Source organism: Geotrypetes seraphini, chromosome 2 (assembly GCF_902459505.1).
Source record: "Geotrypetes seraphini chromosome 2, aGeoSer1.1, whole genome shotgun sequence".
NCBI classification, from domain to species: Eukaryota; Metazoa; Chordata; class Amphibia; order Gymnophiona; family Dermophiidae; genus Geotrypetes; species Geotrypetes seraphini.
The window spans coordinates 159,919,750-159,945,257 of record NC_047085.1 but is presented as its reverse complement, the minus strand read 5'-3'; the positions used below and the strand labels follow the sequence as shown (position 1 = coordinate 159,945,257).

The following is a 25,508-nucleotide window of genomic DNA, read 5'->3' as shown; positions in this document are numbered from 1 at the left end:
TGATGAATTCTGTCACCGTGTCATTCTCTACCATCAGTGACATCTGTACCTAATTTATCCAGAGGTTGCTTTTTATTTTGTTTTTAATCTGTTTGTTTCAAATTATTTTTCCTGGACATCCAGAGACTGTGTTCCTCTTTCTGCTTTCGTACTACAAGGAACACTGGTGGTCCTTCATTTGTGTTTGCTCTTTGAAATATGTACCTGGGCCTTGCTATGTGAAGTTCACTGCATTTCCCCTTAGAGCTCTACTGGGATATATATGTGTGGCCAGTGTACTAAAAATGCTGTCCCTACCTATGTCCCAATGGCTTGTTTTGATGCATTTTTCTTTTGAACTTGTTTGTTTCAAAAATGGTTAAACATAGAAACATGATGGCAGATAAAGGCCAAAAGGTCCATCTAGTCTGCCCATCCGCAGTAACCATTATCTTTATCTTCTCTTCTCTAAGACTCTGTCTCCACCAACTCTTCTGGGAGACTGTTCCATGCATCTACTACTCTTTCTGTAAATAACTAACCAAGCACCTCTTAACTTCATCCTATACCCTTTCATTGCAGTTTCCTTTCAAATTAAAGAGACTCAACTCATGCGCATTTACATTACGTAGGTATTTAAACATCTCTATCATATCTCCCCTCTCCCGCCTTTCCTCCAAAGTATACAGATTGAGAACTTTAAGTGTGTCCCCATACGTCTTATGACAAAGACCACACACCATTTTAGTAGCCTTCCTCTGGACCGACTCCATCCTTTTTATAATCTTTTGGAAGGTGCAGCCTCCAGAATTGTACACACTATTCTAAATGAGGTCTCACCAAAGTCTTATACAGGGGCATCAATACCTCCTTTTTCCTACTGCCCATACCTCTCCCTATGCAACCTAACATCCTTCTAGCTTTTGCCATCACCTTTTCAACCTGTTTGGCCACCTTAAGATCATCACATACAATCATACCCAAGTCCCGCTCTTCTGTCGTGCACATAAGTTCTTTACCCTCTAAACTGTATCGTTCCCTCGTGTTTTTGCAGCCCAAATGCATGACCTTGCATTTCTTAGCATTAAAATTTCAGACCATTCTTCAAGCTTCACCAGGTCTTCATGTTATTCACATCATCCGGCGTGTCTACTCTATTTCTGATTTTGGTATCATCTGCAAAAAGGCAAATCTTACCCAACAACCCTTCAGCAATTTTGTTTATAAAAATGTTAAAAAGAACAGGCCCAAGAACAGAACCTTGAAGCATATCACTGGTAACATCCCTTTCCTCAGAGCAATCTCCATTGATCACTATCCTCTGTCACCTTCCACTCAACCAGTTCTTCACCCAGCCCATCACTTTGGGACCCATCCCGAGGGCACTCAGTTTATTTAATAGATGTCTGTGTGGAACACTGTCGAAGGCTTTGCTAAAATTTAAATACACCATATCTAGCGCACATCCTCTATCTGTTTCTCTGGTCACCCAGTCAAAGAAATTGATCAGATTTGTCTTACAAGACCTACCTCTAGTGAATCGATGTTGCCTCCAGTCCTGTAATCCACAGGATTACAGAAATTTGACCATTCTTTGTTTTAAAAGCATTTCCAGAAATTTGACCATTCTTTGTTTTAAAAGCATTTCCATTAATTTGCTTACCACAGAAGTCAGACTTACCGGCCTGTAATTCCCTACTTCTTCCTTACTTCCACTTATATGGAGAGGGACCACATCCGCCCTTCTCCAGTCCTCTGGTACCACTCCAGACTCATTGAAAAGGTCAGTTAGCGGAGCCGCCAGAAGTTCCCTAATTTCCTTCAGCACCCTAGGATGTACACCATCCGGCCCCATCGCTGTGTCTACTTTTCTTTTAACTAGCTCCTCATGAACACAACCCTCTGAAAATCAATCGGGGTCTATTACTCCTCCATCCCTATTCACATTTGTTTTCTCAAGTCCTGCTCCCGGTGCTTCAGCCATAAACACAGAACAGAAATATTTGTTAAGCAATTCGGCCGTTTCTTTATCAGCTTCTACATATTCCTCCCCTTCACCTTTGAGTCTCACAATGCTACTTTTGTACTTCTACCTATCACTAATATATCTAAAAAATGTCTTGTCTCCCCATTTTACTATGTCAGCTATATTTTTTTTTTTTCTTCCATTACATCTTTGCTTTCCTGACTACACAACCAGCCTCTCAACTTTTCTGGTTATTTTTGCCTGTCTTCCTCTTTCTGCGATCTTTTGTACCTCTTATTCCTTACCTTTTCTGCTACTACTTTTGAGAACCAAAGTGGCCTCCTTTTCCTCTTACTTTTACTTACTTGCCTCACAAAAAGGTCTGTCGCCCTTACAATCGCGCCTTTCAGTTTTGCCCACAGCATTTCCACTCCTTCCAGACATTCCCATCCAAACAATAATTCCTTGACGTAAACCCCCCATCCGAACAAAGTTAGGTGTGTTTTTTTTTTTAAAGTGTAGAACCTCTGCTTTTGAATGAGCCTTCTCTATACATATCTTAATATTAAACCATACCATGCAGCCATCACTGGATGCCAGATCACTCACTATAACATAGTAGATGAGGCAGATAAAGACCCGAATGGTCCATTTAGTCTGCCCAACCTAATTCAATTTAAATTTTTAAAAAATTTTTTTATTTTTTTAATTGAAAATAATTCTTATAATGTTAAACAAAGTAAAGACATGGATTACTTAAACATAATAATAAGGAAATTACAGTAAAATTTTAAAGTACCTAAACAATAAGAAATCCATCTAGCCCACCAATTATGGGAGGAAACATTCATTAAATTCAAATTAAAGATATTATGGAAATCAAAAGAAAAACAATATGGGAGGAGAAAAGACTACCAACCTTCCCTTTATTTTCCTTACTATCAAAGAGTGGTATCGTATACTAAGACCCCCTTATCTGAACCCCCGAAATCAACTAGGCTTTACTACCCTGAAGAAAAGAGTCTAATTGTAATGGGTCCCAGAATACATAGGGCTCCTTTTACAAAGGTGCGCTAGTGTTTTTCGCGCACGCACTGGATTAGCGCGCGCTACTCCAAAAACTACCGCCTGCTCAAGAGGAGGCAGTAGCGGCTAGCGTGCGCTATTCCGCGCATTAAGGCCCTAACGCACCTTTGTAAAAGGAGCCCATAATCTTTATCTTGGATGTGCAGAAGACATTTGCAAGGGAATTTAAGAAAATAAGTAGCTCCCAACTCAATAGCTTTAGGTTTCAAAGCCAAAAAGGCTTTCCTCTTTAGCTGTGTAGCTCTTGAAACATCAGAGAACATCAAAACTTTATCTCCACATAATTTTTTCTCTCTATTTCTAAAATAGTTTCATAAGAGTTTTATTTAATTCATTTAGACAAGAAATTAAGGGAGTAGCACGTGTTGGAATTGTGTCCTGGGAGTCCTCCAAGAAATTAGTTAAGTCAAAATAAATATTTGTTAATTGATCGATTCCCCTTTCCAGCTGGGAGCTTCTTTTTTTGAGGAATATAATATAAATTTGGAAACACCATTGTATCAGAGTTAGTTACCCTTTTTTCTTCTTAGCTATTTCTAGTACTGTGCTTGGGTTCCAACTGCTGAAGTCTCCACAAAGCTCACTCCAGCCCATCTACATCCTCCCAGCCATTGAAGCCCTCCCCAGCCCATCCTCAACCAAAAGGCCATATACAGACACATACCTTGCAAGTCTGCCCAATACTGGCCTTAGTTATTCAATATTTACTATTATTTTCTGATTCTAGATCCTGTGTTCATCCCATGCTTCTTTGAACTCTGTCACTGTTTTCCTCTCCAACACCTCTCAGAAACCCTTTCCCCATTTGTAAGAACTAAGTCCAGTATGACCCAATCCTACGTGGGTTCCATTACCAACTTCTGGAACAGGGAGGATGGATGAGAATACCACCTATGGCACCTGACTGCTTCACCTTCTCTTACATTGCCACAGAATCATATTTGACATGTTTGCAAAGGTACCCGGTAGCATCGTTAGTGCCAATGTGGATGAGCAGCATCGAATAGTAGTCATCAGGCTTGATGAGTCTCGGCAAGCTCATCATAACATCTTGGATTTTGGCACCAGGCAGACAGCATACCTGTCATGACATGTCTGGTCTGCAGATGGATGCTTCTGTACCCCTCTGAAGGGAATCGCCAACTACCACTACCTTACGCCTCCTAGTGATCACAGATCCAGTAATTTTGGGGATCTCAAGCTTTGGTCCTTCCTCTCCTTTGGATGCTCTCATCTCTTCCACTTCCAGGACAGCATACCGGTTCTTCAGTTCAAGGACGAGGGGAGTCACACTACCAATCTTACAGTGTTCTGTAATCTGAGTCCAGCTGCCTTCCTTCAGCATAGCCTCTTCTTCCCCACTGCTGGAAATCTTTGACTCTTCATGAAATATTTCATCGATGTACCTCTCATTCTCAAGGACACTTCTCAGTCTTGCCACCTCCTCTCTCAGTTCTTATACTTCCTTCATGAGGGATTCAATCTGAAGACAGCTTGTACATGGAACTACTCCCTCTGCCTGGGTAACATTTTCTGTCTGCACAGAGACAAAAGTTGTAACCTGTGCAGCAGCTTTGGTGATAATAATGTTTCCCAGCCATACTGTGGTACAGAAGTACTTGCACCTGGAAGAAAAAAAACAAAGCAGACGGTAGTTCACAGGTTGCTGTGAAATCTATCTTTAATGTAGATCCTCTACAAACTCTCTTTTAGAACCAGGCTTACTGAGGGTTAGGCACTAGGCCAGCATTCCTCTCCTCAAGGGTCACCTGTGGAGTCAAGCACAACTGAGAAATAGCCATTTTTGAAACAAAACATCATGTTCACTATTGGATTTTTGTGCATGTTCCACAAAATTTCCAAACTCGGATTTGGTTGTCATATCAAAAATTCCCATCCCTCCACTTGTTTTGCATTCATACACTGAATTTTTAATTTTTTTTTTTTTTTTTTTAAATACATTGTCTTGAGAGTTGATGTAATGGAAGAAAATTCAAAAAAAATTTGAAATAAACTTTTAAAACTTAAGGTGGACAAAGCCATAGGACTAGATGAGATACATCCCAAGCTATTACAGGAGCTCAGAGAATATGTTTAGTAGAATTGTGTACACCATGCTCGATATGATCCACTTGGCTGTCGGCAAAGCCTTTTAATACTATTGCTCCTAGGAAGCTCCTGAGTAAACTGAGCAGCCTGGGAATAGATCCTAAGTTGGTGAAATGAATTAGAACTTGTTTACGAACAGTTGACAGAGGGTAATGGTTACCGTATTTCCCCATATAGAGACCGCGGCCTATACATCGGTTTTACAAACCCATGTATGGGGCAAGGCCTAGTTAAATGAGGCAGCCTATGCAGCAATTTTAAATCATCCCCCCTCCTCCCATACCTTTTTTGGAGCCCCGTCGCTAGATGGTGCATGGCTCAAATCTCCAGTGGTGCAGAGCAGGCAGCAGTGATCTCTTCAGCATCTGGCCTGCACCCACACCACTTGCTAAGTTGCTGACATTAGTTCTCGTGAATCCCACGAGAGCTGATGGCCATTCAGCAAGAGGTGTGGGTGCAGGCCAGATGTTGGCGTAATCGTGGCTGCCTGCCGTGCACCACTGGAGACCCGAGACGCGCACTGAGTGAGGGGGCTCCGACAAAGGTACGGGGGGGACGAGAATAAGATTGAAAAAGGCAGGGGGAGGTACTGGAAGTTAAGTCATGGCTAATACCACGGGGCGGCTTATCTTCCGGTTTTTAAACATAGGCCGCCCTTTTCTGTTGCCTATACATGGGGGAGGCCTAAGCAGAAGGGTGGCCTATATGCAGGGAAATACAGTAATGAAATTCACTCTGAGAGAAGTAGGTAATAGTGTGCCTTTGGATTTGGTCTTAAGATATATCCAATAGAATCTATTTTTAAACAATATTACCAAGAGGTTAGAAAGAAAAATTTGCATTTTTGCAGAGACATGAACTGCAACAGAGTGGATTCCCCATAGGGAATAGACTACATATGAGGAGATCCACAAAAACTGAATGACTTATTGAATGCTTGGCAATTAAGCTTTTATTATGAAGAAAACTGCAGCATCAGACTCACGAGAACTGACGGCAAAGGCACGCAGGAAGCAGGGCAGGGCTGGAGACAGAAAAGATCTCTCCTGCCCTGCACCGCCGCAATTTGAGGAGCAGCAAGTCCAGCGAGGGAGGTAAGAGGGGAGGATGATTTTTTTTTTTTTAATTGTGTAGGCTGCCCCACTTTTAGGCCACCCCAGTTAGTGGTAGATAAGCGGTGGCTAATACAATGGGGTGGCTTATCTACCAGTTTTAAAACATGTACGGTACTCCCCCAATATTCACAGGGGTTCCGTTCCAGGAACCCCCGCGAATCTTGAAAACCTACAAATATGTTTTTTCATGGGGGAGACTGGAGAGGGCAGCGGGAGAGGCAGGAGAGAGCAGCCGGAGCGCCGGCAAGTGCAGGAAATCACTCGCTGTATGCTCTGACCGCCTCTTCTGTTCTAAGTCGTGCCTTACCATTGAGGAGCTGCGTGTCAAAACAGTGGTTTGCAGTCAGAAAATACCGCGAATGACCGGAACTGCCGACCACGAAAGACCGGGAAAACACTGTATAGGCATTTGTGCGGCCTATACACTGGGGTGGCCTATATGCGGGGAAATACGGTACTATGGTAGTGCAATACAATGCATTTATTTTCTAGCATGGTTGTGTGCAATTATTTTGTTTTAAGAATGTTACTTCTATTAAGCAATGCTACAAATAAAAATAAGTTTGACCTAAATGTTCTATTAAGGTTTTTGTCAAATGGCTGACTCGTGCAGGAACCTTACCTTATTTTTCCTATAGGATCCATTGAGGTGCAAAATGTTCTGCTGGACCCTAACTTCTATTTTCCCATAGGCACAGCATTTTGTCATTTTGCGGTTCACGGACTTTTCCAGGAACCATACTACCAGGAATAATGTGTATGGGGCTGTCTGTGCTGGCACTTTCATTTTGTTCAAACATGCGCATGGTGAGCTTCCTTCACTGCAGAAACTTTTGTACACATCTGTCTGTCTTCCTCCAATGAACATGCAGGGTCGGCATGCTTGAAATTATCATTTTATTAGCTTACTTCAGGGGTGTCAAAGTCCCTCCTTGAGGGCCGCAATCCAGTCGGGTTTTGAGGATTTCCCCAATGAATATGCGTGAGATCTATTAGCATACAATGAAAGCAGGGTAAGCATAAATGGGAATTTCTCGGACTGGGAGAAGGTAACAAGCGCCGTACCCCAGGGCTCGGTTCTTGAGCCCATCTTATTCAATATCTTCATAAATGACCTGGATGAGGGAACAAAAGTAATATAATCAAGTTTGCAGATGACACAATACTATGTCGGGCAGTTGGGTCACAAAAGGACAGCGAGGATCTCCAGAAGGATTTGAACCAACTGGAGAAATGGGTGGAAAAGTGGCAGATGAAGTTCAACATAGAAAAATGCAAAGTGATGCACCTGGGTAGGAAAAACAAGGAACATGGATATAAAATGTTAGGTGTAACATTGGGCAAAAGCGAACAAGAAAGGGACCTGGGGGTACTAATAGACAGGACCCTTAAGCCGTCTGCTCAATGCACGGCGGCGGCAAAGAAGGCAAACAGGATGTTGGGCATGATAAAGAAGGGAATCACGAGTAGATCGGCGGACGTCATTTTGCCGCTTTACAGAGCAATGGTCAAACCACACTTGGAATACTGTATCCAACACTGGTCTCCATACCTAAAGAAGGATATAACCCTGCTGGAGAGGGTATAGAGGCGAGCCACGAAACTAGTAAAAGGAATGAATAATTTGAGCTATAAAGAGCGCCTTGGAAAACTGGGTCTGTTCACCCTCGAAAAGAGGAGACTGCGAGGGGATATGATAGAGACTTTTAAAATACTAAAAGGATTCGACAAAATAGAGCAAGAAGCACCTTTATTCACATTGTTAAATGTGACACGAACAAGAGGTCATGGACTCAAACAGAGGGGCGGCAGGTCAAGGACAAATGTCAGGAAGTTCTGTTTCGCACAGCGAGTGGTGGACGCTTGGAATGCTCTCCTGGAAGAGGTTGTGACGGAGACTACCATTTTGGGATTCAAGCGCAAGTTGGATGCATACCTTCTTGCAAATCACATTGAGGGATACGGGTAATCAAGGTCTCCATCAGGGAGCACCTAGCTTGGCCTCCGCGTGTGCGGGTCGCCGGACTTGATGGACCTAAGGTCTGATCCAGTGAAGGCGTTTCTTATGTTCTTATGTTCATTGGGAAAATCCTGAAAACCCGACTGGATTGCGGCCCTCGAGGAGGGACTTTCACACCCCTGGCTCTCTGCATCACGTGGGTTTTAATTTTTGGTAGAGCTGCGTGCTTAGGTTGAAGTATCTTGGACAGTCACTTTGCAGTTATGCATTAAAATTACATTTGTTTAATACGCTAACAATACGCTAATACGCTAACAAATTGTTCTGCAGAATTGTCTCTTTGCCAAACTGATAGAGGAAATGTCAATTCAAGCCTTATTGAAAAGGCATGCACAGCTCAGTTTACTTTCCCTTCCTCCTGGCAATTATAAATATTAGCCATGGTCTGCAAATTTAAAACTGCTTCCTGTGCTCAAAAGTTCTAGCCTTTTATCATCAACATGTAGACAAGGATAAGTATTTGTTGTAGTTACTCATAACCAGCTGGTACTATATTGCCTTTTCCAGGAGCTACAGTTCCCAAAGGTCAGGCTATACTTAGGCACTTGCTATCTGCTATTTAGATATCCAGCTTTGGTGAGAGTCTGCCCTGTGCTACATCCAGAGACTTTACACTGCACTCCAGGGTCACCATGGCAGCTTCTGAAACATCCAGGCCACAAAGACTAGTGCATGGTCACAGCTAGGCTTAAAGTAGTCTCAGAAATAGCTCGGAGAAGAGGAATTTGTTATGGTGCAAAAATAGTAATCGACTGGAGCCTCGGCCGTCGCACTTTATTGCATGACTTGGCTGTATGTTGGGTAGGGCAAATCTGAGCTCATTTGCTGTGCATAGGTAGCATTACAAGAATTGATCAAATAAATTGACTGCGCGTGTAAAGGGATGCTGGCGAAAACAATGCAGTCCAAAAATAGCATACGGTATTTGCAAGTAGCAGTACCATGGTAGGATCACTCCACATCTACATCGTTGTCCCCATTAAATGTGTGTTACCTATGGCTTCTTGCTTATTTTGTTCATGTTTTTACTGCTGCCTCTGAACATCTTAAGGTGGTGGTGAATTGTTAATATGGTAGTGTTTGGGGTTTTTTTTGTTTTCTTTTGTTTGGGTTTTTTTTGTAATCTTAAAAACTATGCTGCTTTTACTAATGCGTCCTGTAGTTAAATAAAAATGCAGTTTGAACAGGAGAATCTAATAGAAGAAAGAAGACATTGCATAGAACAGTTCTGGGATAGTGAACAGTTTATTGCAATAGTAACTATTTGGATAACAATGATGGACCTTGGGGTTGATGCTCAAAGCCGGACCTAAAGCCTGCAACACAAAACCCCATAGCGTAACAGTGCAGAAAAATAGCTAAAATAGTGCTTAAAGAAAATTAGTGCATATTATTTTGCCTAACAGTCTGAAAGCAAGGGAAGAACCCTACTTAACACATGCACACACAGGTTTTGAGACACATAATAATAATAACAACTTTATTCTTCTATACCGCCACAATCTTGCGACTTCTAGGCGGTTTACAATCAAGAGAGCTGGACATTCAGCGAGTTACAATGTGCAGATAGTCAGAGGAAATACAGAGTGCAGAAACTTTAAAGAAGCAAAATTATAGATATATAATTTGCTGAGCGAGAGTATAAGGAGTACAGATTGGAAGAGATTTCCAAGTGGGCCTGTTAGGAGAAGACCGTGCAATTCAAAAATACAGCAAAAATTACAATAGGATAACAGTAACAGTTTATGTATATCACAGAATCATGAAGTTCTATGCGGAGAGAGGAAAAGGGTAAGAGGTCAGGAGGACCGTTATTGAGGAGAGAGAGAAGAGCAGGTCAGTTGTTTAGGTATTTCAGGAACAGGTGTGTTTTTAGGCGCTTCCTAAATTCCTCGTAGGTAGTGGGCGAAAGCAGTTGATCTAGGTCTTTACCCCATAAGGCTGCTTGGTGTGAGAGAAGGTGATCATGGTGTTTTTTCAGTTTGCAACCTCTAATTGGAGGGGAAACGTGTGCTTCTCTTACGTTTGTTGGTGGAAAAGGAGAAAAGGTCCGTTATGTATTTGGGGGCTAGTCCATATAGTACTTTGAAGCAGAGGCAGGCGAATTTAAACTTTACACGTGTTTCCGTCGGCAGCCAGTGCAACTGCCGGTAATAAGGTGTCACGTGATCGAATTTCTTCAGCCCGAAGATGAGTCTGACCGCAGCATTTTGCATTATTTGAAGACGTCTCGTATTCTTTTGGGAAATTGCCAAATAGGCTATGTTGCAGGAGTCAAGTTGACGTAGTACGAGGGACTGCACCAGGATTCTGAATGCTGACGTATCGAAATAAGATACGTCCGATGGGCCTCTGCGCATGCGACGATGTGATGATGACATGCATGTGCGTGATGATAATAATAATAATAATAATTTATTTTCTTGTATACCGCCCAACCAGTAGTTCTGGGCGGTTCACAACAGGAGAATACTGAGACATTTCAGCACATGGTACAGTTTCATAGAACACACTATCTACGTACAATCTAAAATTAATGGATCTGAGTTTCCAGAGAGTGAAAAAACACCCTTTCTGATTACGGAGTCCACCTGATTCTTGTGCACATGTTCAGACTCAATTATAAGCGTTAGCACACCAGTGTTGCCGTTCTGCACCTTTAAATATGAGCCTATCAAAAATTGTTTGCACAGGCCCCAATGTGTGCTTTTACTTTCAATTTTGCTCAGACTCGCAAGTTCGGTTTTTTCCCACTATGAGCACTTACAGTTGCACAGGCTTCCTTCCACTTGCAAAAGAAAATAAAAACCTGCAGTTTAATGCGCGAAATTGACAAGAAATCTTCTAAACACATTTCACGCCTCCCCTGACTTAGCAGTAAATATTTAGCGTTGTAGACCACCATTTCCTTCTGTGCATTGCAGCGCTTTCATTTCTTCGTTGGGAAGGAATAATATTGACCTCAACATCCATTTAGGTTCAATTTGTGGCCATTTTTAGTGAATTCACTAACAAAGCACTTAGGGCTAGATTCACAAAGCAAACCGATCGTGTACTGATCGGTTTGCGACCCCCTTAGCAACCAAATTCCCCTCTGGCCCGATTCACTTACCTCTTTGCTGACCATCCTCCGATCCGCGCATGCAAATGAGGGGAGGGACATTCAAAAGTAGGGAAGGCAGCGATTCACAAACCAAAATTCTCGATCCGACTGGGCTGGCCGATCAACCCCTAAAGCGACTGCTGGGGACCAGTCGCACACCTCTCTACCGACTCTCCTGCTCCATTGCCGCCCTGCTCTCTGCTACCCTGATCTCGCTGCCTGTTCCAGGGGCTGCAGAAGCCCTGTGGAAGGGGGGAGAGCAGTGCCTGTTGGCTCCCTGACTTCCAATTATGCTGCATCTAGCAGAAATCAGTATTAGCAGCCTTCCCTGCAGTGCGAGTTCGTGGGTTTAAAGCGGAGCTGCACGCTGCAATGCAGCCCCGCTTTAAACCCGTGGGCTTGCACTGCAGGGAAGAGGCTGCCGTAGCTGGGGTATAGGAGCAGGAGAGTCGGGCCCCCCCCCAAAAAAAAAGACTCAATACGCATGCGCAGACCGTCTGCAGGGAAAACAGATGGTCTGCGCATGCGCGGGTATTGCACACCAGCGATCTGAGCAGGCAGATGGGAGCATTCCTCCGATCGCCCTCATCTGCATATTTGTCTTTTGTGAATTTGTTGGACCTGCCCGGATCGGGCCCGATTGGGCAGGTTAGTGAATCTGGCCCTTAAAACTTTGAGCATTTGGTGCTGTATAACATACACGCAAACCCAGGGTTAATTGCATGTTAACACCAGTGGTAGTCTTGAGCAATGGCTCCATAGAGCATTGAGGTAAGTGTCATCATATTGCTGGAATTGTCTTACCATGATAGGAACCAGCTTCACTTGTAAACAAGGGTATATTGGTAATGATCTCAATTTCAAATTTACTTTGTATTTGCATCATCATATGCATTGGGCCAAAGAGAACCTCCTGCTACTCATAATGTGCTCAAGCATATACAAGGTGCTCTTGGAAATTCTTTTTCCATCAGGTTGTTGGCTGGGGCCATTCCTGTATTTTTTTTTCTGCCTCATTTTCTTGGTCTCCAGTGGCATTTTTTGGTATTTGATTCTTTTCTGTATACTGGCTGTCTGACATCAGCAAGTGACTCCCTAGTGTGCCGCAGCAGATTCCAGGAAGATTCCAGGTGTTCCCCAAAGAGACACTGGTAAGGAGGAGAGGCGCTGGCTGACAGCTTATAGGCCGTGCCTCTTGCGAGAGGCACATCCTGTAGGCAGTCAGCCGGCATCGACGACTTTCCTCCTTTCCCCACACCTCCCCTCCTCTAGGATCCCCCCACCGAAGCGACGGGTTCAGGGTTGCGGCCGATGGGCCTCTGTGCATGCGACGATGTGATGATGACATGCATGTGCGTGATGATAATAATAATAATTTATTTTCTTGTATACCGCCCAACCAGTAGTTCTGGGCGGTTCACAACAGGAGAATACTGAGACATTTCAGCACATGGTACAGTTTCATAGAACACACTATCTACGTACAATCTAAAATTATATAATAAAAGTAATACAATTGTTAAAAACATTCAAGTACAATGTTAAAAATTATTAAAATATACTATGACAATAAGAATAGAAACAAAAGACCTCATTTAAATATACCAAAATTAATATTCTTATTTGTCAAATAAATAGGTCTTTAATGATTTCCTAAATGTGAAGTAAGAATTAGATTGAACAATCATCGGACTTAGTCAGGAGTTCATCTTCCCAGCTTAATACTCTTAAGCATGAATTTCAAGCACTAAGCACTTCATATAAAAGATGAAAATCACAATAAAATAATATAATAAGATTAATTTAAACAGATGTCATCGTGTTGACGTCCGCTCCCTTTAGGTGCCTTTCGGCCGGGGCACTAGGTTTAATGTGCTGCCGGCTGAAAAGTATGTGGGACCCTGCCCTAATGGCAAGATATGTAGTAGTTTAGTACAGAATCTGTTTTCTTTTTTCTATGCTGACTTTGAATTTTCTTGTCCAGAGTACAACATCCTGTGGTGCAATTTTTCTTGCTGTATGCTGCCTTGAGTAAATTCCTTCATGAAAGTGATAAAGAAAATCTTATCAAATTATATCAATTTTGAAAAAGTTAAAAAACCTGGCTATTTTCACAATAGTTAATTTGATTTTTAGCTGTCGTATAGTAATTTTAAGCAATTCAATATACTTTTTTCTAACTTTTTCCATTTCTGTTTTTATTCTACAGTTTTTACTTGTTTATGTTTCATTTTTTAACGAATTGTAAACCGAGTCGAGCTCCTTAGGGAGTAGATTCGGTATATAAAATGAAGATTAGATTAGATTATCTATCTCGTCAGATTGTTGGGTTCATTTGTCCTGTCTCTTTATAAACTTTCATAATGAGTTAATTTTAGGTGTGCCCGAAATACATGCAGCTGCGACCTTGGATAAAACATATGGTATGGCTGTCAGTTTTGCTGCCTAGTCTGTCCAGCTTTTCTTCTTTTTTTTTTTTTTTAATTCTTTATTCATTTTCAAAATTACATTAAGTGTTAAATATATTCATTCATAGTAACAATAAATACATCACTTATAAACAATCATTGGTACATTACATAAATTCTTATCCCTTCCCCATTTCCCATCCCTCCCAACCATATATTCCATTATCATATAAAATATGTAATAATAAAATACCCCCCTCCCTACACCTTAAACTGATAAATATAAGGGAAACAATTTTATTTAATCTTTACAATATTTTGTTAATGGTTTCCACACATCCTGAAATTGTCCAGCTTTTCTTTACACGTCATGCAGTGTCATCTTGCAGTTGAATTTGGTTGGATGTGGGCTTAGAGCGATCCTTCTCTGAAGAACAGATGTACCATTAAATCTTTGGTTCTCATCTTTCCCCCCTCTAAGCCAGGGGTGTCAGTCCCTCCTCGAGGGCCGCAATCCAGTCAGGTTTTCAGGATTTCCCCCAATGAATATGCATGAGATCTATTAGCATACAATGAAAGGAGTGCATGTAAATAGATCTTATTCATATTCATTGGGGAAAACCTGACTGGATTGCGACCCTCGGAGGGACTTTGACACCCCCTGCTCTAAGCAAAATTAAAAACCCTAAAATTTCCCCCCTTTTAACAAAACCACACTGGTGGCTGCCAGTGTGGTAACTGCCACGAAGCCCACAGAAGTGTAAAGATCTTTGGGGCCTTCCAAACAGCAGCTGATAGCACGGCTTTGTTAAAGGGGGGGGGGGGCTGTTCTATAAAAATTCAACACAATTGCATATATGAGAATGTGAAAATTATGCTTTGCATTTCTATATTTATTTTTTAATGTTTCAGTAAATACTAATTACACATGATTAAAAAATATTAGGTTATAAACGTGTATACCATAATTTCCCTTTTATTTGTACTGTAGTAAAATGGTGTGGTAGCCATGTTAGGTTATATATAGAAATAAGTAAAACAAGGTGATGCATTTTTTTTGATTAGTTTTCAATGGTAACCCTTTTTCATATCAGAAATAAGCAAATGTTGACAAATATCAGACCTCTGATATTTCTACCGTAGAAAATACTCATGTAATGACTGAGATTCTAGTATTTGACCAGCAGGGAGCAGCATGGGACTGTGTTTAGAAGCTAGTCAGTTCACCCAAGTTTTTCAGTATGTTCCATTAATGCATAACATTGCTTCCAAGATGCAACTATTTGATGAAGCTGTTGAAGTTTCCTGCATTCATGAAACGGGTCCTGTTTTTGAAATTGCTGGGGTATATGTAGAATTGGGAAGTGACTTTTTTGAAAACTGTCTACTTTACATTTTGCAAAATGGTTCATAGTTTATTTGTAGTGTTTTATGCACACAGTTCCCCAAACATAAGGCCTAAAGCCTCCTCTTCCTGTTCCTCTTCCAATAGTAAAAGAGTAAATGATGACTAATGAAGAACAGCATGTTACATCCAGTATATCCAGAAAAAGTGGCCAAGATTGAACTTGCTGCTCCATGCAGGTCACCCTTTCCAGTTTAAGATTTACCTTTGCTCTGTGCAGGTTATCCCCGTCACACTCTGTGTATGTTTTACTTTGTGGAGATACTCTTCTTTTATTCTGTTCCATTTTCTATATAGGCATCCTTTGAATTATGTCCCTGTTTGCATGCTTAGTCCCACAGCAGAGTATTCTAGGCATCCGCCACCCTCTCTGTGGAAAAAGTACTTCCCGATTATTGTTTTTACTATCCACCAACCAAAATAGCTGACTCTCACCCCTTTGTGCTAGTTCCCACCTAACCTTGGTTTTCCCCTTGTCTCTCCCCACCCCTGATAGTGGGCTGCATCCTCCTCTACCAGCCTAGACCCAATTTTCATTTAAACAGCGCCATTCTCTGTACAGCCATGCGGTACAAATGAACAGTCTAATCTTGGCTAGCAGAGGAGGAATATGTGGCCTGATGTTTAGCCATCATTATCTCTTCTCTTTGCTGTGTGCCTTCTGTGGAGGAGGGTGCAGAGAAATAGAAGAGAGCTGCTGATATGCAGAATTATGTGCTGGCAAGTGGCGAATTTTGTACAATTTCCATCTTATGCAGTTTTGCAGAATTCCAAGAGTATCATTTGTTGATTTCTCACACACATGTGTTATATGTATATACTTTTCCTCTGGCTTGCATATTAAAATCCAAATGTGGTCATCAAGAAGTTTTAATCTTTAATTTATAGTGGCGGTGCAACATCAATATACAGTATATGTGAGGAGTCGGAATCCATAAGTCTCTTACTTAACCTCTTTTATGCATTTATGCAGTGGGCCATGTGGTAAAATGGCATGTTTGTGGTTTTCCTAACAGCAAAATGGCCCTCCAAATAAGAAAACATCAGTGGCTTATACTTAAAATACTATGTATTAAACCTGAAAAAGGAAAGACAGTAGTTTAATTCACTCTTATTTCTTCCCCTCCCCCTATAGAGGCGTAAATGTTGTTCCTTTTCTGGAGTTCATTGGGCTACCTGAAAGCGTTGTGAACATTCTCAAAAACTCTCAGAGTGGGAATGCACTGACTGCTTATGCCATGTATAAGGTAAGTATCTCTCGTTACTTCTCATCTCTGAACATGTAAACTCCATTTCAAAACCTGAGAATGAACCTACTTGTTCCTAAGCAGTCTGGGTTGGCTCTTTTGTTTTGGTTTTTGTTTTAATGCAGTTCTGCCTGGAAATATTCTTCCCTCATGAATACTATATTTGTTTCTTTTTTGAAAGCCTCTCTCTCCAAACTTTCTATCAAATATTTGTCAGCAAGGCACCATGTGGTGTCCAGCATTCCTCTATCTCCCTTCCTCTGTAGTTTTCTGTGTTTAATTTTCTTTTCATTTTTAAAATATAATTCTGGAAAGTTTCATGGTTTATTTTTCTAACATAACATAAAATGGGAACTGACATTTTAAATATCGAAAATCAAAAACCATTTTTATACATTCCAGTAAATCGGAATAATTAAGATTCTAAATCGTAGGGAAAAAGAACCAGCTTCCTAGCTTTGTAGGTATAACATCGGTCCTTAAACTCCATTATTAGTCAAACAACTTTCTTATCTGAATGTATCCAAAGTCACTTATCTGTGTATTTGATCTTCACCCATATAAATGCCCAATGGATTCACTGTCGTATAAGCTGCATCTAGGATAAAAATCCTTAATATTTTCACGACTGATGGAAATCATGCTAAACTCTTCTTAAATTATGTCATGGCATCAGTCCTGGGACAACGCCATATATTCTCTTCTGTACTTATCACCCCCTCCCCCCCTTTTTATACTAGTCTACTATGGCCCAGAATGCTGAATGCCACAGTAGAAACCTCTACCACGGCTTAGTAAAAGAGAGCCTAAAAGAGCAACCAGTCGGCTAGGAAAGCCCATATCGGACCAGCTTAGAACATGTGGTTGTTCCTGTCGACAAGCAGATGGAGATGGAAGCAAAATAGTTTTGTGTGATTTGCTTCTTAAGTGCACCATGCAGCATTAGAATGCTCTGTATTTCTCTGCCTCTAGTGGATGGTGATGGTACATTGTGCGATCCTGAGCTGGTTAAACCACAGCAGCTCCACTGGTTAGGTGGCGTTAAGCTGCATTATGATATAAAAGGAAAAATTGGATGGGAAGAGGAGCTTGAAGTCCCTGTACAATCTTATTCCACAATAACTGATCTCTAGAGCTGTTAATCTCTAGTTCTTAACTTTGTTAATTCTACTCAATTTGTAAACCGCATAGAACTTCATGGTCCTGCGGTATATAAACTGTTATTATTATTCCCTTTCTTAAAGTAGGGTTATTATTTATTGGGATTGAGGTATCTCTTGGAGATGTTTTAATGGGAGGCCATTTCTTAGAGACCTGATAGTATCTGGTTACCAGTTGAAAATGGATAGACTCCTTGATTATGGATGCCTGTATGAACTGAGGAGCTTTTGATTATCAGTGGGGAATTCTCTGGGTCTTAGTCTCTACACCTACCCTCTTAGTCTTGCAGCAGGATGAATTTGCCTCTGGGAAACCTCAAGTATATTTTATCTTATTTTTACGATTATGGGGCTCATTTTCAAATAAGAAAGATACCCAAAAAGTGGCCTAAAGGAGCAAATGAACATTTTCTTACCAAACCATCCCAATGCGCTATGTTCAAAACCTGCTTTCTAGATGGATTTCTATGCTGTTCGTTTAACTCTAAAAAGGGGTGTGTTAGAGGTGTGGTCTGGGTAGGACTAGGATGGACTTGGGACATTTTTTCTGCCATAATTGACCATTTCAGAATACATCAGGGCACAATTTGGATGTTTGATTTTATTTTAATACTTCACATACCACTAAAAACTGAAGTTCCATATTGGTTTCTAGTGCAATAGGTGTGTCATTCTGGACAATAGAATATTCTGTTACATCCCTTTTGAATTCCATACGCTAGATGTTCAATCCCAACCCACAGTCCGGGTGTTGCAGAAATCCACATCTTTTCTGAACACATGCTCCACCCTCTTAGCCTGAGAGTTAGTAAACAATCCCAGTTTCATTTTCTGCAAGCAGTCTGTGCAGAAGTCTTTTTTGCAGTTCTGTGTCTTATTTCTTATTTTTTCACTTAAAGTTCACTTAGTTTGTTTTGGTGGTTTCAGTGCCTTCAGACCCCTCCCCAGTGGTCTCTTGTCAAAGAAAAGGATGCAGTTCTGTGGTGCAGCTTCACAGAGAAACTCTGGATCTGTGGATCCAGCCTGCTGTGTGCTACCTTCAAGTACCTGGGGTCCCTTCCCTTGGCAGTCTGCTAACCGGTGACTGTCACAGGTTTCTAGCACAGGCTGTATGCGTCTGGACAGAAACTCACCTGGATTTAAAAGCACGGGCTGGCTTTCCCACCCATGATCGTGTGGCAGAGGATCTGTGATAGTAGAGGTTGTTGTCAGTTGATGGCTGGCAGGCCGAAGAACTTCAATTCTGTGCATTTGGAGCTATTTCTGAGGCAGAAAGTCCTTTTTCTCCACTTTAAAAACACTGATAGGCAAAGGCACTACAGCGACTGTAAGTACCTCTGTTATTTACTATGGGAACTTCGGAGATGGCTTGTGGTTCGTTTTAAACTTTGTTTTTCACAGTTTCTGTGGGTAGGGTTTAGGTCCCCCACCTCCCCAGACCCCAAATCACTATTTTTTTTGTTTGTTTTTGTCTTTTTTTTTAGCATGAAAGCGTGACGCTGGCCATCTTGGATTTTAAAATCATTTTTTCTGCCTCAAAAACCCCTCGATTTGACTCAAAATTGATTGGAATGGACTCCCCAGGCCCTAATCTATTGGATGTGGACATTGATTGTGCTGGATCAGCGATTTGTAACGCGTGCCTTAGCGCGCCGAGGGAGGGAGGGGGGATCTGCGGACTTTGCCTCCTCTGTGTCCTCTTGGGCTGGGGATTTGACCTGGGCCATTTCTGGAGTATGGCGCAGTACGCCTGCGTTCTGAATCTGGGTACTCTTGATGAGACGCATGTACCTCAACAGAGCTCTGCCCTGGTTGCGGAATGGGCCTTTCACCAGATTTTATTCAGCTCCTCTGAACAGCGTATCCTGAGACCCCACTCATTTGACACAACCAGCAGGTGCGTGGGGGCCTTTTTGGCCTATGGCATCTGTGGCGAAGCTTCTGTTCAGGAGCTCTCTTGTTTGGCTGTGCCAGGCCTCGATTTCAGTAGTTGCCATTCAGATTTTATGATGTTTCTGTCTCCTACTACTGTATTTAATTTGGATCTGGCTGATGCCTTTGCTGAGACTGGTCTTCTTGGCCGCCTTGAGTGTCCAGATTTGGGGTGCTGCTGATTTGAAAGAGCTCCATTTGGATTTTCCACCTTCCCATTCTGTGGATTTGGTCCGCAACGTTGGTTGACCGATCATCTGGAGCTTTGGGAAATTTGACTTGTACTACTCGCTATTCAGCCCCTTCAAAAAGACCAGCGGTGCAAGTTTCTTTGATGCCACGACAGTGGCGTATGTACATCACAAGGAATCTCTAGTTCTCCCTCTCTCTCCACGTCTTCTGTTTTTCTCGGTGACCCAGGGGCTGGATCCCAGTTCCTGGTCCTTCTCGCAGTAGGTATTCTGTCTGATCTTACAAGATCTGGTATTTGCCCCAGAGGGTCTTGTTGGCTTCAGCAGAGAATTTGAAGTCCGGGTGCTTTTTCGGTTGCGAACAGTGCGGAAGCTAGGGCCGGATGCCTTGGTTTGGCTGGCTCACGAGTTTCTGTATGATGTTCCCTCCTTAGCTTCTGGTTGGTCAGGTTATCTGCCGGACAGCAACATATCCCTGGTGTCTCTAGTGGCTCCAGATTGACCTTGCCGCCCGTGGTATGTGGTTCTTGTATGTCTACAGGGGGACGATAAGCTCTGCTCCCTTTTCATCACTATGTTCTCGGTTGGGGATCAGTGTCCATGGAGAACCCATGATGTTTTGCTCTTACGCTCAGCCTTGATGATGCGTGGTTATTCAGAGGTAGTTCTCTCAACTCTTTTGCACTCGAAGTAACCCTCTCCTATGGCTTCCGCCAAAGCCTGGCAGGTTAGGTAGTCCTGGCTTTCCTTCAGGAGGGTTTAGACAAGTCTGACAGTGGCCTCCCTGAACTGTTCAGGTTGCAGGTTTTTCGTGTTTTCGAGCACAAAGTGGCACTAGTTCACTTACTGCTCTTCCAAATGTTACTAGGTATATGAAGGGGGGCGCTTCATCTGTGCCCTCCCTGGTGTCTTCCTTTCTCTTCAAGACTCTAATATAAACCGAGATACCCCCCCTCCCCCCAAATTTTATATTCTAGTATATATGGTATTCTTCTTAGAACCTCTCCCCGTTCTTTACTACCCTGCAACTTTTTAAATTTCCTTACCCTCCCTCAGTAAAAATATATCACACAACTTCTCTACCACTCTGCAAACTGCCCCACCCACAACTACGCAAACTACTCTCCTGGTTTAATGAATGTGACTGAGCAGACTGGATAGACCATTTAGGTCTTTATCTGTTATCATTTACTATGCTACTATTTTTTTATATCATGGAGACAAAAATATATATCAGAATTCAAGAAAATATGGAACATCTGCAGAAAATTAAGGGTAGATAAGAGGGTACACCTCATGATCGCTGTAGATTACATGACTTGTCTTTCTGTTTTATTTTTGTTGTTTAAAAAAATTTGGCAAAATTATATTGAATATTTGATATCTGAACTTGTAAAACTAGCTGTGATGTTAAATCACCATTGACTATAAGCAGCATGGCAACAGAATAAAATAGGAGAAAAAAGTACCACAACTGGAAGAGAAATTAGAATTACAGTGGTACCTCGGTTTACGAGTGCACCGGTTTGCGAGTGTTTTGCAAGACGAGCAAAACATTTGCAAACTTGGTGCCTCATAAACCGAGCGCGCCTCGATTTGCGAGCGCCCCCCCCCTGCGAACTGGCACCCTCCCGCCGCGACCTGAGGTCTCCCCAACCCACCCGAACCCTCTTTTTACTTTGATGTAGCCTCCGCACCTGCACCAGCATGTCCTGTTCTGTGCCGGTGCCCGAAAATCTGCCTCCGGTGCTGGGCCTTGAGCATGTGCGCATGCTCAAGGCCTGAGAGTTCACGTCCAACGTGAACTCTCACGTCCAACGTGAACTCTCAGGCCTTGAGCATGCGCACATGCTCAAGGCCCAGCACCGGAGGCAAATTTTCGGGCCCCGGCACAACACAGCACAGGATATGCTGGTGCAGGTACGGAGGCTACATCAAAGTAAGAAGAGGGTTTGGGTGGGTTGGGGGGGACCTCAGGTCGCGGCGGGGGGGTGCCCGATGGCGGCGGGGGTGTGCCGGATCGCGGGGGGGAGAGGGTGCCGGTTCACGGGGGGGGGGCCTTCGGGGGGAGCAATGCCGATTCTCGTGGGAGGGGGGGAGCAGTGCCACTGGCCTCGGGGGTGGGAACGTATCAAAGCGAGTTTCTATTATTTCCTATGGGGAAACTCGCTTTGATAAACGAGCATTTTGGATTACGAGCATGCTCCTGGAACGGATTATGCTCGTAATCTAAGGTACCACTGTATTGATATATAGCTGTTAGTAAATAAGTGAAAGCGGATCAATTTTTAAAATATAATTTTCTTTTTGTGTTTTCACTTTCAAAGATTGCAACACCTGCAAGATATACTGTAACCTTAGGAGGAACATCTATCAGCGTTAAATATCTTCGAAAATATGGCTATTTGTCTACTCCACCACCTGTGAAGAACTACATACAGGACAGAATGGAGGAAACTAAAGAGCGGATTACGGGGAAAATGGAAGAAACCAGGGACAAGATCAGTGAGAAAATGGAAGAAACAAAAGATTTAATAACAGAAAAAATACAGGAGACCCAAGAGAAATTTTCCTTCAAGAAAAAAAAGGATGAATGAAAGCACTCGAGGTTTCAGTAAATAAGTCTCCTCCTTTGAAATTAATCCTCATTCTTGCCCTGAAGTGAATTCTGTCATGCCACAGAATGTTACCAGTTATCTACAGTTCAGTAACATGCATAGTAATAGTTAGAAGCCAGCTCAATCAATATATTTTCCTGTGGTGGCATGCCCAAAAAAAAAATCTGCAAATATGAAAAGTAACTAAGTGTGTGCTTTATAGGAAATGCCGACAGACCCACTTAGCAAAACCTTATATTTCCTAAAAAGAAGAGGATCAGGCATCCTAATAAACATTTTTGCTACTTCATTAACCAAACCATGCTTCAGTTCCTAAGAATTTTCAATGATGTGATAAAATGAATTCTTATAAATAGTTGGTTACAGACTTTTTTTGATACGTTCTTGGTGTGCCTGGTCGTCTTTCTTTTTTAAAATCCAATTTAAATTACTATCAAGTGTAAACTACAGTGGTCCAATGAGTTTGTTTGTTTATGTGAAATGAGTCGCTGGTGGTTCCATTTAATGAAAACCACCAAAATAAGAATTCCCTGTTGTTCACCTTATCAGAGAGATCAGAGAATATATGGTCATGGAGAGAATTTTCCTCTTGCCTTCTGATGTAATTCAGTCACGTCAGTGGGACAGTTGAGGAAAAGACATACTACCACTATACATATAGGCCTTGATTTTATAAAGTCTGCCTAAATTTAGGCGCCGATAACAGCACTGATTCTATGAAACTTAGGTGCCCATTATAGAATCATGCTCAGTGTCACCTAAGCATGCTTAACGGTGCTTTGCATCCTAACATTTAGGTGTCCTCCAATTTATTCTAGTGTGTTCTATGCCTAAAGTTAGACACCAACACCTGATTCACAAAGAGGCGCCTTACTCAAAAACATGTCCATGAGCTACCCCTAACCATACCTAATTTTAATATAGGCGCTTTGGGCTAGATGCCTACTTTTTATAGAATTTAATTTTTTTTTTAGCTAGGCACCTAATTTTCAATTAAGGCTGATTGTTGAGTGCCAATATCAGCACTGATTAAACCTATTGCTCATTTAAAGTAGGCATCGATATCAATGCCTAACATTTGGCGGACTTTATAGAATCAGGGCCATAGTATCAAAAAATGTATGAATAGATGACATTTTCTAGTGCTCTCAAGGCAGAATTGTTACAAATTCTACAAATTTGCTTAAAACAAAACAGAAAAATACATACAAGTTCAGGCCTGCAGAATTATCCGTTTTTATAGGCATTGTCTCTTGTTGCTCAGCCTTGATGTCTAGTCTTATATTCCGATGACCTCTTTAAAAAGACAAGGGATAAAACACCTTAATCTTGAATACATTTTAAACGTAAAACCAACTCACTAACACTTAATATAGAGACAGAATGTGAACTGTAGACAAATGGAAGGATGTGTGAACAAATAGTGTCTGAAATTTCCAACAGTCACCAGATGAGTTAATATGAATAACTTGATGATGTACTCTGATTCTATATTCATAAATTAAAGCAGACTTCAAACTCCAGGATTGTGTATCTATTTATGTAGAAACAGAGAAATTATACCAAATTATCTTTTCCTTGAATCTTGACAAACTAGTTCAGTCGTGCGAGTATTTGCCCTACTAATAGTGGATAAAGACATAGACAAAATGGTAGAAACTATTTTATAAAGAACAAAATTACTGAACACACAGACAGACTGACATGTTTCAGTGGGACAGAGTTACCGTATTTTCACGCATATAACGCGCGCGCTATACGCGTTTTTACCTACCGCGCATACCCCTCGCGCGTTATACAAAAATTTTTTTACATAGTTCCCACCCTGCCCGACGCCCGATTCACCCCCCCCCAGCAGGACCGCTTGCACGCGCTCCCACCCGCACCCGCATCCACGATCGGAGCAAGAGGGAGCCCAAGCCCTCTTGCCCGGCCGACTCCCCAACTCCCCGACAATATCGGGCCAGGAGGGAGCCCAAACCCTCCTGGCCACGGCGACCCCCACCCCGCACTACATTACGGGCAGGAGGGATCCCAGGCCCTCCTGCCCTCGACGCAAACCCCCCTCCCTCCAACGACCGCCCCCCCAGCCGACCCGCGACCCCCCTGGCCGACCCCCACGACACCCCCACCCCCCTTCCCCGTACCTTTGGTAGTTGGCCGGACAGACGGGAGCCAAACCCGCCTGTCCGGCAGGCAGCCAACGACGGAATGAGGCCGGATTGGCCCATCCGTCCCAATGCTCCGCCTACTGGTGGGGCCTAAGGCGCGTGGGCCAATCAGAATAGGCCCTGCAGCCTTAGGTCCCACCTGGGGGCGTGGCCTGAGGCACATGGGCCCAACCCGACCATGTGCCTCAGGCCGCGCCCCCAGGTGGGACCTAAGGCTCCAGGGCCTATTCTGATTGGCCCACGCGCCTTAGGCCCCACCAGTAGGCGGAGCTTTGGGACGGATGGGCCAATCCGGCCTCATTCCGTCGTTGGCTGCCTGCCGGACAGGCGGGTTTGGCTCCCGTCTGTCCGGCCAACTACCAAAGTACGGGGAAGGGGGGTGGGGGTGTCGTGGGGGTCGGCCAGGGGGGTCGCGGGTCGGCTGGGGGAGCGGTCGGAGGTTCTTGGGGGGGGCGGTCGTTGGAGGGAGGGGGGTTTGCGTCGAGGGCAGGATGGCCTGGGATCCCTCCTGCCCGTAATGTAGTGCGGGGTGGGGGTAGGGGGTCGCCGTGGCCAGGAGGGTTTGGGCTCCCTTCTGGCCCGATATTGTCGGGGAGTCGGCGGTCCTTCAGGGTGGGGGTGCGAGTGGTCCTGCCGGGGGGGGGGATGTATCGGACGTCGGGGCAGTGCACGGAAAGTCAGGGAGGGTGAACGGAGAGTCGGGACAGCGCACGGAGAGTCGGGGAGGGCGAAAGGAGAGTCGGGGCGGCCAGAGGAGAATCGGGGCGGGCGAAAGGACAGTCGGGCTGCATGCGTGGTATACCCGTGAGCGCGGTATACAAAAGTTTTTGTACATAAAAGCGTGGTTTCTGCGCGCTATACCCGTGTGCGCGTTTCACACGGGTGCGCATTATCTGCGTGAAAATACGGTAATATGGATTTAAAGTGCAATAGGTGTCTAATTCTGGATAAGCATATAGTCTTCCCATGGCCGCGAGCCTCTGCAGAAGGAATCCACT

The 25,508-nt window shown here is 43.1% G+C and overlaps 1 protein-coding gene across 2 annotated transcripts in view; it reads left to right on the top strand.

Annotated features, from left to right (window-relative positions):
* Positions 1-23,862, top strand: part of FAM210A (family with sequence similarity 210 member A) — a 58,508-nt gene extending 34,646 nt beyond the window's left edge. For both annotated transcript variants that reach the window (XM_033934159.1, XM_033934160.1), the window contains exons 3-4: positions 16,327-16,438; positions 22,049-23,862. In XM_033934159.1, the coding sequence (XP_033790050.1) occupies positions 16,327-16,438; positions 22,049-22,318 (382 nt within the window). In that variant the 3' untranslated portion in view covers positions 22,319-23,862. The remainder of the gene's footprint in view (positions 1-16,326; positions 16,439-22,048) is intronic.
* The last annotated feature ends 1,646 nt before the right edge of the window (positions 23,863-25,508 follow it).